Raw genomic sequence first — 13,154 nt, 5'->3', positions numbered from 1 at the left:
GCTTTCCTTCTGCGTTGGGCTGTTATTAGTGCATCAGTGATGCAGTTACTATTAACATCAGACCTGATGTAGACCCTGGGCTTTTTTCCCCCAGCACAGTATGGCTCCAGGTGGAGTGACTTTCTGGATTTGCATGAGTGTGTGCGCGCGTGCGCACACACAAAGGATGTTAGAGCCAAGCCCTTTTGGTGTGATGTCTGGCTCTGCTTTGCAGTGGGGAACTGTGAGTGAAAGGATGCCAAACTTCTCCTTGTAGCTTATATGGTCTTACCTATTAAACTGAACCCCTTCATGGATCACTGCCTTGTTGTGGCGAAGGGGCTTGCGTAACTCAGTGAAGCCATAAGCTATGCCGTGCAGGGCCACCCAAGACGGACAGGTCACGGCAGAGAGTTCTGACAAAATGTGGTCCACTGGAGAAGGAAATGGCAACCCACTCCAGTATTCTTGCCAAGAAAACCCCATGGAACGTATCACAAGGCTAAAAGAGATGACGCCGGAAGAAGAGCCCCTCAGGTCGGAAGGTGTCCAATATGCTACTGGGGAAGAGCAGAGGGTATTTCCAAGTAGCGCCAGAAAGAGTGAAGCGGCTGGGCCAAAGCCGAAAGGACACTCAGCTGTGGATGTGTCTGGTGGTGAAAAGAAAATCCGATGCTGTAAAGAACAATATTGTTTAGGAACCTGGAATGTCAGATCAATAAATCAAGGTAAGCTGGAGGTGGTCAAACATGAGATGGCAAGATTGAACATCGACATCTTGGGAATCAGCGAACTAAAATGGACAGGCATGGGCGAATTTAATTCAGGTGACCATCATATCTACTATTGTGGCCAAGAATCCCTTAGAAGAAATGGAGTAGCACTCATAGTCAACAAAAGGGTGGGAAAAGCAGTACTGGGGTACAATCTTAAAAATGATAGAATGATCTCAGTACGAATCCAAGGCAAACCATTCAACATCACAGTAATTCAAGTCTATGCCCCAACCACTGAGGCCGAAGAAGCTGAGGTTGATCGGTTCTATGAAGACCTACAACACCTTCTAGAACTAACACCAAAAAAAGATGTCCTCTTCATCATAGGGGATTGGAATGCTAAAGTAGGAAGTCAAGAAATCACCGGGATAACAGGCAGGCATGGCCTTGGTGTACAAAATGAAGCAGGACAAAAGCTAATATTGTTTTGCCAAGAGAACATGCTGATCATAGCAAACACTCTTTTCCAACAGCACAAGAGGCGACTCTACACATGGACGTCACCAGATGGTCAATATCGAAATCAGATTGATTATGTCCTTTGCAGCCAAAGATGGAGAAGCTCCATACAGTCAGTCAAAACAAGACCTGGAGCTGACTGTGGCTCAGATCATGAGCTGCTTCTTGCAAAATTTCGGCTTAAATTGAAGAACGTCGGGAAAACCACTAAACCGTTCAGGTATGACCTAAATCATATCCCTGATGAATATACAGTGGAGGTGAGGAATAGATTTCAGGGATTAGACCTGATAGACAGAGTGCCTGAGGAACTATGGACGGAGGTCCGTAACATTGTTCAGGAGGCAGCAACGAAATCCATCCCAAAGAAAAAGAAATTCAAGAAAGCAAAGTGGCTGTCTGATGAGGCTTTACAAGTAGCTCACGAAAGAAGGGAAGCGAAAAGCAAGGGAGAAAGGGGAAGATATACCCAACTGAATGCAGAGTTCCAGAGAATAGCAAGGAGAGACAAGAAGGCCTTCTTAAATGAACAATGCAAAGAAATCGAGGAAAACAACAGAATGGGAAAGACTAGAGATCTCTTCAAGAAAATTGGAGATCTCAAGGGAACGTTTTGTGCAAAGACGGGCATGATCAAGGACAAAGAAGGCAGGGACCTCACAGAAGCAGATGAGATTAAGAAGAGGTGGCAAGAATACACAGAAGAACTATACAGGAAAGATCTGAATGTCCCTGATAGCCATGAGAGTGCGGTCACTGAACTTGAGCCGGACATCCTCGAGAGTGAAGTCAAGTGGGCCTTAGGAAGCATTAGTAACAACAAAGCTAGCGGAGATGACAGTATTCCAGCCGAGCTATTTAAAATCCTAAAAGATGATGCTGTTAAAGTGCTGCATTCAATATGCCAACAAATCTGGAACACTCAACAGTGGCCACAAGACTGGAAAAGGTCAGTTTACATTCCAATTCCAAAGAAGGGCAGCGCCAAAGAGTGTTCAAACTACCGCACAATTGCGCTCATTTCACATGCCAGCAAGGTGATGCTCAAAATCCTACAAGCTAGGCTTCAGCAGTATGCGAACCGAGAACTACCGGAAGTACAAGCTGGGTTTAGAAGAGGCAGAGGAACTAGAGATCAAATCGCCAACATTCGCTGCATCATGGAGAAAGCAAGAGAATTCCAGAAAAACGTCTATTTCTGCTTCATTGACTACGCTAAAGCCTTTGATTGTGTGGATCACAACAAACTGTGGCAAATTCTTAAAGTGATGGGAGTACCAGACCACCTTACCTGTCTCCTGAGAAACCTGTACGAGGGTCAAGAAGCAACAGTAAGAACCAGACATGGAACAACCGACTGGTTCAAAATTGGGAAAGGAGTACGACAAGGCTGCATATTGTCACCCTGCTTATTTAACTTATATGCAGAGTACATCATGAGAAATGCCGGGTTGGATGAATCAGAGGTTGGAATTAAGATTGCTGGGAGAATTATCAACAACCTCCGATATGCAGACGATACCACCCTAATGGCAGAAAGCGAAGAGGATCTAAAGAGCCTCTTGTTGAGGGTGAAAGAGGAGAGTGCAAAACCTGGTTTGAAACTCAACATTAAAAAAATGAAGATCATGGCATCTGGCCCCATCACTTCCTGGCATATAGAAGGGGAAGAAATGGAAGCAGTGACAGATTTTACTTTCTTGGGCTCCAAGATCACCACAGACGGTGACTGTAGCCATGAAATTAAAAGACGCTTGCTCCTTGGGAGGAAAGCTATGGCAAACCTAGACAGCATAGTAAGAAGCAGAGACATCACCTTGCCAACAAAGGTCCGTCTAATCAAAGCTATGGTTTTCCCAGTAGTAATGTATGGCTGTGAGAGCTGGACTATAAGGAAGGCTGAGCGCCGAAGAATTGATGCTTTCGAACTGTGGTGCTGGAGAAGACTCTTACGAGTCCCCTGGACTGCAAGGAGGTCAAATCAGTCCATCCTAAAGGAAATCAACCCTGAGTGCTCATTGGAAGGACAGATAATGAAGCTGAAGCTCCAATATTTTGGCCACCTAATGCGAAGAGAAAACTCCCTGGAAAAGACCCTGATGCTGGGAAAGACTGAAGGCAAAAGGAGAAGGGGACGGCAGAGGATGAGATGGCTAGATAGCATCACGGATGCAATGAATATGAACTTGAGCACGCTCCGGGAGAGAGCGCAGGACAGGAAGGCCTGGCGTGCTATGGTCCATGGGGTCACGAAGAGTCGGACACGACTGAACGACTGAACAACAACAATTAAACTGAAAGAATTACTGGGGGTTGGTGTGACTGGGTGCTCTAAATTCAAACCTTTTTTACAAAACCCATCTCCAGTTGTTGTTTAATTTTTTTTTAAAGTACAGGTGTTCTGGATCATGCTTCCTTGCAGCTGAGGCATCTCACCTGCCTCTGACTTGGTCTTTCTTAACATTTTGTAATACTAGTACACTGCAGGATACTAGTGTAAATGTTGCAGATCATGGGGCATAGCTTGAAAATTGCGGGGTGCAATCCGGCCTCCATTTTGCTGGTGAGGTGGGCAAATACTTTCAGACCGTCCTAGTTATCGGGGTACCCCAGCTTTTACATGTGTACCAAGGCTCAGGGGAGAGCCCCCGTCAGTCAGACGGTGAGGCAGCCTGGGAGTCGTTCTATAATCTTTCCTTTTGTCCAAGCAAGGCCTGGTTCGACTCCTCTCGAGCAGAGGTCACGGCGACACGTCTATCAGCCGAGGAAAAGCGTGGCGCACCTGCATCTTCAACCCCAGTATCGAGGCTTGGAGGCCACCAACTGCCGCTCCTTTTCTAGGGCAGGCTCCTCGTTGGCTGCAGTGACGAACATGCTCTTGGTATCCACGAGGAACATGCTGTAGAGGTTGAACAGGAGCATGGCGACGAGCGGCTGGAACGTCAAGCCGAAGCCGAAACCACGGAAAGAGCGGCCCATGGCGTAGGCCAGCCAGTAGAGAAGTCTGCGGGGAAGGGAGAAGGGGGGAAGCAAAGACAAGCAGGAAGAGAGTCAAAATATGGCGATGAGGCACGCAGCCCTGTCCCTGGCTTTAAAACAGTGGGGAGCCTCAGGCCGAGGGGTCAAATCCAGCTTCCTCAGATGGCTACACCCCTCTAACAGAGTTCTGACTGAAACCCGGAGTGGATTCACTGCCCCACTGACATCAGAGCCACCGGCCTCCAGCCCCCTTTCTCCCAACCACGGACTGGCTGGCGGTTTCCCAGCTTTTGTGCAGTTTGTTCCCCATTCTCAAAGGTTGAACTGCCTCTCCGAAGTGACCGACAGGAAGAGCTTTAAGCAACAAGATGGTGGCGTTTTCTTGTATTTTGGGCCCTGCCCCCTTTGCCTCCGGGCCCTGCCCACCATTGGAATGCGGCCCCACAGGGCACCTCCAAAAAGGAATTCGGCCCACGGGCTGAAAGATGCTTCCCACCCCTGCTTTAAAAGGAAGGATGCAAATTTAATTGCATTTTGCATGACAAGGCAGGGCAGGGAAAACCTCTATAGCTCCCTTTGTCTGCGGCTTCCGCAGCAGTATTAAAAGACCTGTAAGTCCACAAATTAAAGCTGTCTGGCCGCGAACTGCACTCAGCTTCCCATGCAAACAGCCAGAGCAAGGAGTCAGTAGTGGAACAGAAGGAACCTGGGAAGCCATCTTGGACTGAGCCTCAGTTTCGGTGTTGTCTGCCGCAGAGTTAGGGCACGTGGTGCCCACAGACACCTTTCCTGGTGTCTGCTGTTAATCTGGTTTAGTACCAGATTAAAATGGACAGGACAGAATCAAGGAGGCATTCAAGACGAAGCTGGACAGCCATCTGCCAGGGATGCTCTGACTTGGATTCCTGCATTGAGCAGGGGGCTGGACTCGATGGCCTTGTAGGCTCCTTCCAACCGCACGATTCTATGATAAGTCCACCGAATGAGCAGAGGGCCGGGGAAGTCAAGATCAGCCCCAACAGAGGAAAAATGGGAAGAATGGAGGAAGAAGAGAAGGACGGGGTCTGAGTTTGAGAAGTCAAATCGGGCAACGTTTGGCCAAGGCAGGTGTGGACGTGAGACCACTAGAGAAGGCCCCGTTACAGCATTTCGTTGACAAGTTGGCACGCTTGACTCGAGATGGGAACGGAACATCTGGATACCCAGAAGCATCTGGAGAGTGCTGCGAATCCAGCCACCTCATTCTAATTCTCCACAGATCGCAATAACAAGCGGACAGAGACCGTGTTCTCCCTCCTATACTGACTTGCGCGGTGAGGCTCAGCGCCTGGCCACAATTAGCTTGGTTACCCACCGGGGTGTTTATAACTCCGTTCGTGTAGATTCTGAAGTTAACCGGGACTGAATTAACATCTGCCCAGGTGTTCTCCCCCTCCCACATTATTTGTTCTTAAAAAATGAACATATTCTCTCCCTGGCCACTGGGATGGCTTCAAAGCAAAGCGGGGGCCTCCAGCTGCTGCCGTCGTCATTTCCCATGAATGCCTCTGGGTTGCATGTGGGGCTCAGACACATGCTCAGGAAATGCAAATGGTGGGTTACTGCAGGCCGATGCTTTCCTCTGCAGCACGCCCAGCAAGCCAGGGAAAGAAGGGTGAGTGAGGTGGGGGAGAAAAAGGGACTCTTGTCACTTCCATCTGGTAAACTGGGGCGGGGGCTAGGGAAAGCAGTGTGAGGGGTGGTCTAGGAAGGGCATCAGGAAGCCAGTTGGGGGGTCCGGGAAGCTGGGGGATGCGAGGGGTAGGGAAAGCCGGGGAGGGCTGGGGGAGCCAGCTGGGAGCAGCCTGGAGGTTGAGGAGGGTTGTGGTCTTGCATGTCTGAATGGATGGGGGCTGCATGTGGGTGAGAAAGACAGAGGGGGAGAGAAAGAGTTTCCGGGGAATTTGGGAGGGAGCCTGAAAAGAATGAGCGTGTCGTTCCCTGTGCTTGCAGTGAGGAGGAGGCGTGCGTGTGTGTGTGTGTGAGAGAGAGAGAGAGAGAGAGAGAGAGAGAGAGAGAACACGCAGGCATGCAGGATGGACACATGGGATGCTTGCATGTGTGCATGGATGCATGCGTGTGTGAGAGTGCTCATGCGTATGTGTATATAGGTGGTGATCTAGGGTGAGGGGAAAATAAATAGGGGCGATGTGTTTGCTGGCAGAGGGTGGGGGAAGAAAAAGAAGGTGCCTTCTGTGAAAGAGGTTTCTGTTGGCACCGAAAATAGTGGGTTCAAAGTTGTTGCTTCGCGCGTTGGGGCTCAGACCCACCCAGCGGAGGCTGGTGGTTCCAATGTCATTGGGGCAGTGAATCCACTCCGGGTTTCAGTCAGAACGCTAAAGGAGCTCTCCATGGCACACCTTAGATTAGGGATGCACGAACTATGTAAGACCCACTCCGTCTGTAGTGGTGAGAGTGACGGACTGGGAACCGGGAGATCCGGGTTCTAGTCCCCACTTGGCCATGGAAGCTCACTGGGTGACTTTGGGCCAGTCACAGACTCTCAGCCCAACCTACCTCACAGGGTTGTTGTGAGGATAAAATGGAGAGGAGGAGGATAATGTAAGCCGCCTTGGGTTCCTTGCAAGAGGAAAAAAGGCGGGATATAAATGCAATAAATAAATAAATAAATAAATAAATAAATAATTTGTGGATTGTCAGGCGCCTTTTGTTCCGTCACCCGCACACAGAGGGATGCAAAATGTTTTTCCCTGTCATGCGGAAAAGTATGCAAATCATTCCATAAGAGGTTTCATAACAATTTACATAATTTACTTTAGTATGTAACACTTAGCATACTGTCCCCCATTCCCTTCAACTTTTCCTCAGCAGAAACTTGCCTATTTTCCTACGAATAAATATGCGTAAATTTCAGGAAAGTAAAAAAATAAAACCGAAAGTCCATGGACTCCACGCGGCCTCAGGAGGCCACCAAAACATCCCCCCCACCATGGCAGCCATTTTGTGAAAGCACCTGTGACATTCTCATAATTCCAAATGCATCCACCATGATTTGGGGACCCCTGTATGACCAGACTCACTCCTTCCCTCAGGAAGGCTGCTACAGAAAGTGCTCCCAGACCAGCCTTTGCGGTGTGTCTTGTGGAAATCGTGTCGCTGCCAGAGGCCATTTGCTGGAGCGGCCACATCCCTCCAACTCCAAGATACGTGTGATGGGAGCAAGCTTGAGGGGGGTGGGAGGGCTCGCTTACCGCGAAATGGCAAAGAGCGCCGTCAGCAGAGGGATGAGCTTGAGGACTTCCTGGGGCAGGTAAGTGGAGAGGACCGCGATGTTGAAGAAGTAGAGGATGAAGAGGTGGACGGACTGGGAGACGTAGCAACGGTGGATCTCCACTTCCCTGCACAGTTCCCCAAAGGGCTGCATGGAGGAGAAGCAAAGGCGGGACACCCCATACACAATCATACCTGGAGGGGAGAAGGGTGGGAGAAAAATGTGGGAAGATTGCAACCTTGTCTGCAAGCTACAGGGAGCGGGCAGTGTGGCTGTTTAGCGTGGGGGATGCCCTGGAGGCTGCCAACGTCATCTAAAGGGCTTGCAGACTTCCGTGAGTAACCAGCCTCTACAGCAGGATAAAAGCTCTGTGTGAAGAAGCCTTGCTGTTCTGCTCCTTGCCCCTCTGCAGGACTAGCAGAAGCACACTGTGCAAAACAAAGGGATATCGTAACTGATTCAAATTGCGGGATTTAGCTTGGAGGGTATATGCAGCGGAGATGAGCCACTCGTGTCCCTCCAGATGTTTTGGCCTACAATTCCAATCATCGCCAGCCACCATCGCAAATGGTGAGGGATGATATCTGCCCAAACATCTGGAGGGCCACACACTCTCCAGCCCTCCGTGGCAGCTGGCGGTTCTGACATCAGTGGGGCGGTGAATCTGCTCTGGGTTTCAGTCAGAACTTTAACGGAGCTACCCGAGGCATTATCCACACCTTAGATAGCTCCTTTAGAGTTCTGACTGGTTCTGAGTGAATTCACTGCCCCGCTGACATCGGAGCCACCAGCCTCCACGGTCACCCCTGATATTTCCCAGCATGCCCATGACATCCCCTGCTCACCTACGATGATGGGGAAAGTAGCAAAAGCCCCGCAGCGCAGCGTGTACACCAGGCGGGAGCTCATGGTGGGCATCGGAGGCACGTCAAAGGGCAGGAAGACGTAGGCGCCGTAAAGCAGGCACGGGAAAATGACCGTGGCTCCAACCATGGAGGCCACGGCCTTGAGGTTGGTGGAGCTGCAGTTGCCGTTGTGTTGGCAGGGCAGCCTCTCTGTGCACGTCCCGGCTCGCTCACCATCGCAGCTGGGCAAGTCGTCGAAATGGGCCGAGTAGCTGCGGGAGAGGAAGTTCTGCTTCTCAAGGTCTCCCGTCTCCTTCTCGCAGCGCACAATCTCCTCCTTGTATTCCCAGCGCTGCTTCTTCTTCTCGTCACCTGCCGGAGGGCGTTCGATGCAGCAGGGGTCAATGGGGACGAAGACGTGAGCTGCCACCCCGGGCATGGTGCTGCTCTCCTCCTCTTCCTCAGTGGTGGGAGCTTTGGGGAAGGCCTCATGGACTACAGCATTGTCCACAGTGGCCTCTTCTCTGCTCCCCTCAGGACTAGGCCTCGCGTCACTCTCCGACGCCTCAAGCATCATCACTGTCTCGCAAGTTGAATTACAGTAGGCTTGACCCCACGGCAAGGTGGTCTCCAAGCCCTCTGAGCTCTGCTCTTGGGCGTAACTTTGTGTCCTGAGCATGTCCTTTCCCAAAACCACCATCCCCACATCCTTGGAAGGAGCAACAGCTGCCATTTGGGGCCTCCAACCCAACTCAGGATGTTCCAGTTTCGTGCTCTTTAGACTTATCAAGCTAAATGTCCATTATAGCAATTTCTTCTTATGCTGACAACTCCCAGTCTCCAAATGGGCACAATAGGTCCGGGGAGAACTGGGAAAGAGAGCCAGCTCACTGCCTGTGGAAACTTTATACCCTGGTTCGTCTCATTTTCTCAGCCTCGCTCTGCAAAGGGATGGGAAAGTATACATAATAAAATGGTTTAAAAGACGCCCCACGTGTACACAACGTGACAGACGATCTATAAACTGGGCAAGCAAAGACTTAGCCCAGGTTAATCTTTAAGAAAGAGAAATGACCAGTCTCAAACCTGGAGTGGAAACCACATGTTCTTCTGAGCTGGAAAGCCATGCTCCAAAATCCGGATCAGACAAGACTAGGTAGGCTGTGGTTACTCAGCGATGATGAATTGGTTGCCACCTACCTATTCAGAAACTGGATCCTGGCCTAACCAGAATGTTACCTTCTTGGCGTGCAGGAGGAAGAGCAGAAACACAATTCTACCCATTCTCCCTTACTGCTCTTCACGCTTGAGACTCCCTCCCAGAACACCAGTGTGGGTGTCACTTCTCTCCAGATCACTCCTTAAAGCCTCTTGTGTGAAACCTTTCGCTTGACCCCATAAACCAGTCTTCTCCAACCTGGTGCCTTCCAGATGTGTTGGACTACAGCTCCCATAATCCCCCAGCCTGATATGCGTTGGAAGGTTGGTATAACCCGTAAATGTGTGAAATTAACAGTGCAATCCTATACATGTTTACTCAGAGCCCCCTTATGGGCAATGGCTAATTTAGTCCTGTTAGAAAGACCCATCATTTTTTAAAGTACGCTCCTCTCGGTTCCACTTTCTAATTCGTGCTGAATTAGGTGTAATGTCAGTCAAGTCTGAGGCTCTTAAATGAGCTTTGCGGGCTGAAGGTTACATTTAAACAGGCATCCAAATTTATGCTGGCTGCAGTTGAGGAGATGGGGCAGATTTCTTGGAGGCAAAAGATCCTCTTGATGAAGGGCTGACTGCTATATTCCAATAAACTTGACTTGGCATGCTTACTCAGAAGTAAACCCCACTTAGTCCAATGAGACTTACTTCCTGGAAAGTCTATATAGGATTGAAGCCTTCATCTCCTGTTTCCCCTGACCTCTCCCCATCTTCTTCTCTCTTGTGTCCCTAACTATTGAAACCTAAATTGTAATCGCCTTGGGGCAGGGAAAGGAAAGGAAAGGTTCCTCCTGTGCAGGCACCGGGTCATTGCTGACCCCTAGAGGGACGCCGCTTGTGCTGGTGTTTTCATGGCAGACTGTAGCGGGGTGGTTTGCCATGGCCTTTCCCAGCCGTGACTACCTTTCCCCCAGCAAGCTGGGTGCTCATTTTACCACCTCGGAAGGATGGAAGGCTGAGTCGACTTGAGCCAGCTACCCGAGACCTGAGTTCCGCTGGGAACACCCATGGATGGCGCTACCAGTGCTGCTGTCTAGGCAGGACTTTGGGGCAGAAGCCCCGAGTTCCACTCAGCAAAATGGGCAGGAAGGCCCCAAATGCAGCTGGATTACCATCTAAAGAGGTGTGTGGGGGTGTGTGTGTGGGGGGGAATCTGTAAGACCATTAAGTCCAGAGTGTAAAGTTACCTAGCTGTGCCTCTGGATGCTGTGTGCATACTTAAGGATTTTTTTGTTGAAGCACATGCGTTGCGCACCAATGCATCAGAGGGGGCTACTTTTGTTGTGCATGGATGTACTGTGCGAATGCTGCGTGCTACGAATGTAGTTTCGGAGACGTATGGAAGGGTACTGGTCAAATTTTATGCCAGGGGTGGGGAACCTCTTTCAGCCCGGGGGTTGAATTCAACTTCAGAGAAGTTCCCGGGGGCCGCATTCCAGTGGTGGGCGGGGTTGAAGGCAAAGAGGGTGTGGTCAAAGGCAAAAGGGGTGGGGCAAAAGTACCAGCACGTTTTAACTTAGAGCTTTTGCGGCCAGTAACAGAGTCTTAGGAGAGAGGCATTTCGACCTTTTAGAATAGGGAAACAAGCTGCACAAAAGCTGGGAAACCAATCAATCAATTTTATTATGGTCATAGAGCAGCAAGGGGAAACCAACAACTGATCAGTGGTTGGGGGGAAGCAGGTGGAGACAGGGGATGGGGTGGGGCCGTCTGGGGACTACCAGCGGACTGGATTTGGCTCCCTTGTTTTGCAGGGCCTGTTTGCTGCAACTTCGCCCAGCTGTGTTGTTGGCCTTGTAGCTATGGCTGTGGAGAAAGTCAAACAGCCCCAAGTGGGGCCTGACCTCTCTGCTTTAACAGTGAATACCTGTGGTCTCCTTCTAAGTTGCCGGTGAATACCTGTGGTCTCCTTCTAAGTTGCCTCCCCGCCTGTGCCGTAGCTACGAGGCAGGGTGCTTTCACCTCAGGCAGGCAGGTTGAGGGCAAAATGCAGGACAGCAGGTTTAGAGATCGCCCTGGGGTTCTCCAGACAGACAAGGGAACATGCAGTATACAGTGGGAAGTTACTCTGTACATGATCTGGGGCATTTTGGTTTAGGTATTTCTCTTAAAAACAACAACTTTCCTTTGAGGGGAAGGAACTCTGCACATGCTTGGAGGCACTCTCAACCTGAGGGGCCAGCATTTTGGCAAACAAAAGGCATCCATCCTGGTGGTGAAGGAATTACACCTGGAAACATGCTCCGAGGCACATCGCAGGTGCAGAGAAATGGAGGGGGGGATCATCCTGAAGCATGGAAAAGGGGAGGCTGTTTGAAGGGTTGGAAGCTACATGAGAAAAAGCACACAGGACGCTTTGTTATACTCTCAGACTACTGGTCCACCCAGCTCAGGAATATTAAAAGGTGGGCAACTTTCTCCCGTGCCCCTCACCCTGCTAATCGTGCCATTCCCTTGGGGATACTTGGTAGGCAAGGCCAGAACTACCTTACCCACCCACTTTCTCTCTCAGGATCATCACCACGCCTCCCCACATCCATATCCATTTGCACACCCTCCTCATCCACCCACACACCCACCTATTCGTTACCTGGGAGTAAGCCCCACTGAACTACGGAACTCAGGGGGACGTCCTTCTAAGTAAGCACACCTAGGATTGCTCTGTAAGGCTGCAATTGTGTCTCCATTTACCCCGAGGGGGGGGAGTGTATTCCCTTGAACATTGGTGGTCTTGCTTCTTCTGAGTAAGGAACACAGGAAGCTGTCAGTCTAACCCAGTAGTGTCCACACGGACTGGCAGCAGCGGCTCTCTGGGGATTCTGGCAGGAGTTTTTCCAGCCCAGCCTGGAGATGCCGGGGATTGAACCTGGGACCTTTTGCATGCAAAGCAGGGGCTCTACCGCTGATCTACGGCCCCTCCCTACAGATCATGCTGTTATGGTGATAGAAATGTGCCTGGACTACTAGAACACACTTCTGTAGATGCGTGAAATGTTATTCCCAGTCACCAGATTGTATTTGTGCGCGCGCATACATGCACATCAAGACAGAGAGAGAAGAATTAGACGCAGGAGTCAAAAGGCTGTGAAATGCCAGAGGCCCAGTCTCGAGGAAACCCCAACTCCCCAAAAACAACACCTGCCCCCCCCCATCAACTTACACAAACCCAGATTATGGGATGTCTCATGGAGACAGCTGGGTGTGGGGGAGAGGATCACAGGAAGGGCTTTGAAAGAGATGTACAAAAACCCAACCTGTGTTTAGGGGAGGGGAGGGGAGGGGAGATGGCACAGAACAATAAAGGTATCAGGAAAATGTACCATTGCTGAGAAGGAAACGCACAAGGAAATGTGCAAAAGACATGTCCAAATTGGAATCGATCTTACCCAAACGAGGAAGATGTGCCCCTCAAACACCCTGTCACTCCCCACTGTCTTTCCCCCCATTTCCCCCTTGCACACACACCCCTTTGCACACTCACTTTTTCACCTGGGGAAACAAAACTGAGTTTGCTCAAAACACGGGGAAGTTCACGGACAGGTTGTTCCTTGTAGCAGTCATCGGTTTTTTGGGGGCAATGACTGCTTAGCCTTTGCTTTCACTCTTTCTCTTGGACTTTCAAACCTGTCT

General features: G+C 50.3%; 1 protein-coding gene across 2 annotated transcripts in view; it reads right to left on the bottom strand.

Annotated features, from left to right (window-relative positions):
* Positions 1–13,154, bottom strand: part of TMEM79 (transmembrane protein 79) — a 16,530-nt gene extending 3,376 nt beyond the window's left edge. Inside the window, exons 1-4 of one of the 2 annotated variants that reach the window (XM_084824404.1) lie at positions 13,006–13,154; positions 8,310–9,250; positions 7,445–7,658; positions 3,997–4,218 (exon numbers count right to left, since the gene is read on the bottom strand). In XM_084824404.1, coding sequence (XP_084680530.1) covers positions 4,005–4,218; positions 7,445–7,658; positions 8,310–9,042 — 1,161 coding nt within the window. In that variant the 5' untranslated portion in view covers positions 9,043–9,250; positions 13,006–13,154 and the 3' untranslated portion in view covers positions 3,997–4,004. The remainder of the gene's footprint in view (positions 1–3,996; positions 4,219–7,444; positions 7,659–8,309; positions 9,251–13,005) is intronic. The other variant, XM_084824406.1, reaches the window with a different exon arrangement.

This window comes from Heloderma suspectum, chromosome 17 (assembly GCF_057233095.1).
Source record: "Heloderma suspectum isolate Gila_16-S chromosome 17, 16-S_ref, whole genome shotgun sequence".
NCBI lineage: Eukaryota > Metazoa > Chordata > Lepidosauria > Squamata > Helodermatidae > Heloderma > Heloderma suspectum.
The sequence above is the reverse complement of the archived record's forward strand: the minus strand, read 5'-3'. Positions and strand labels throughout refer to the sequence as shown.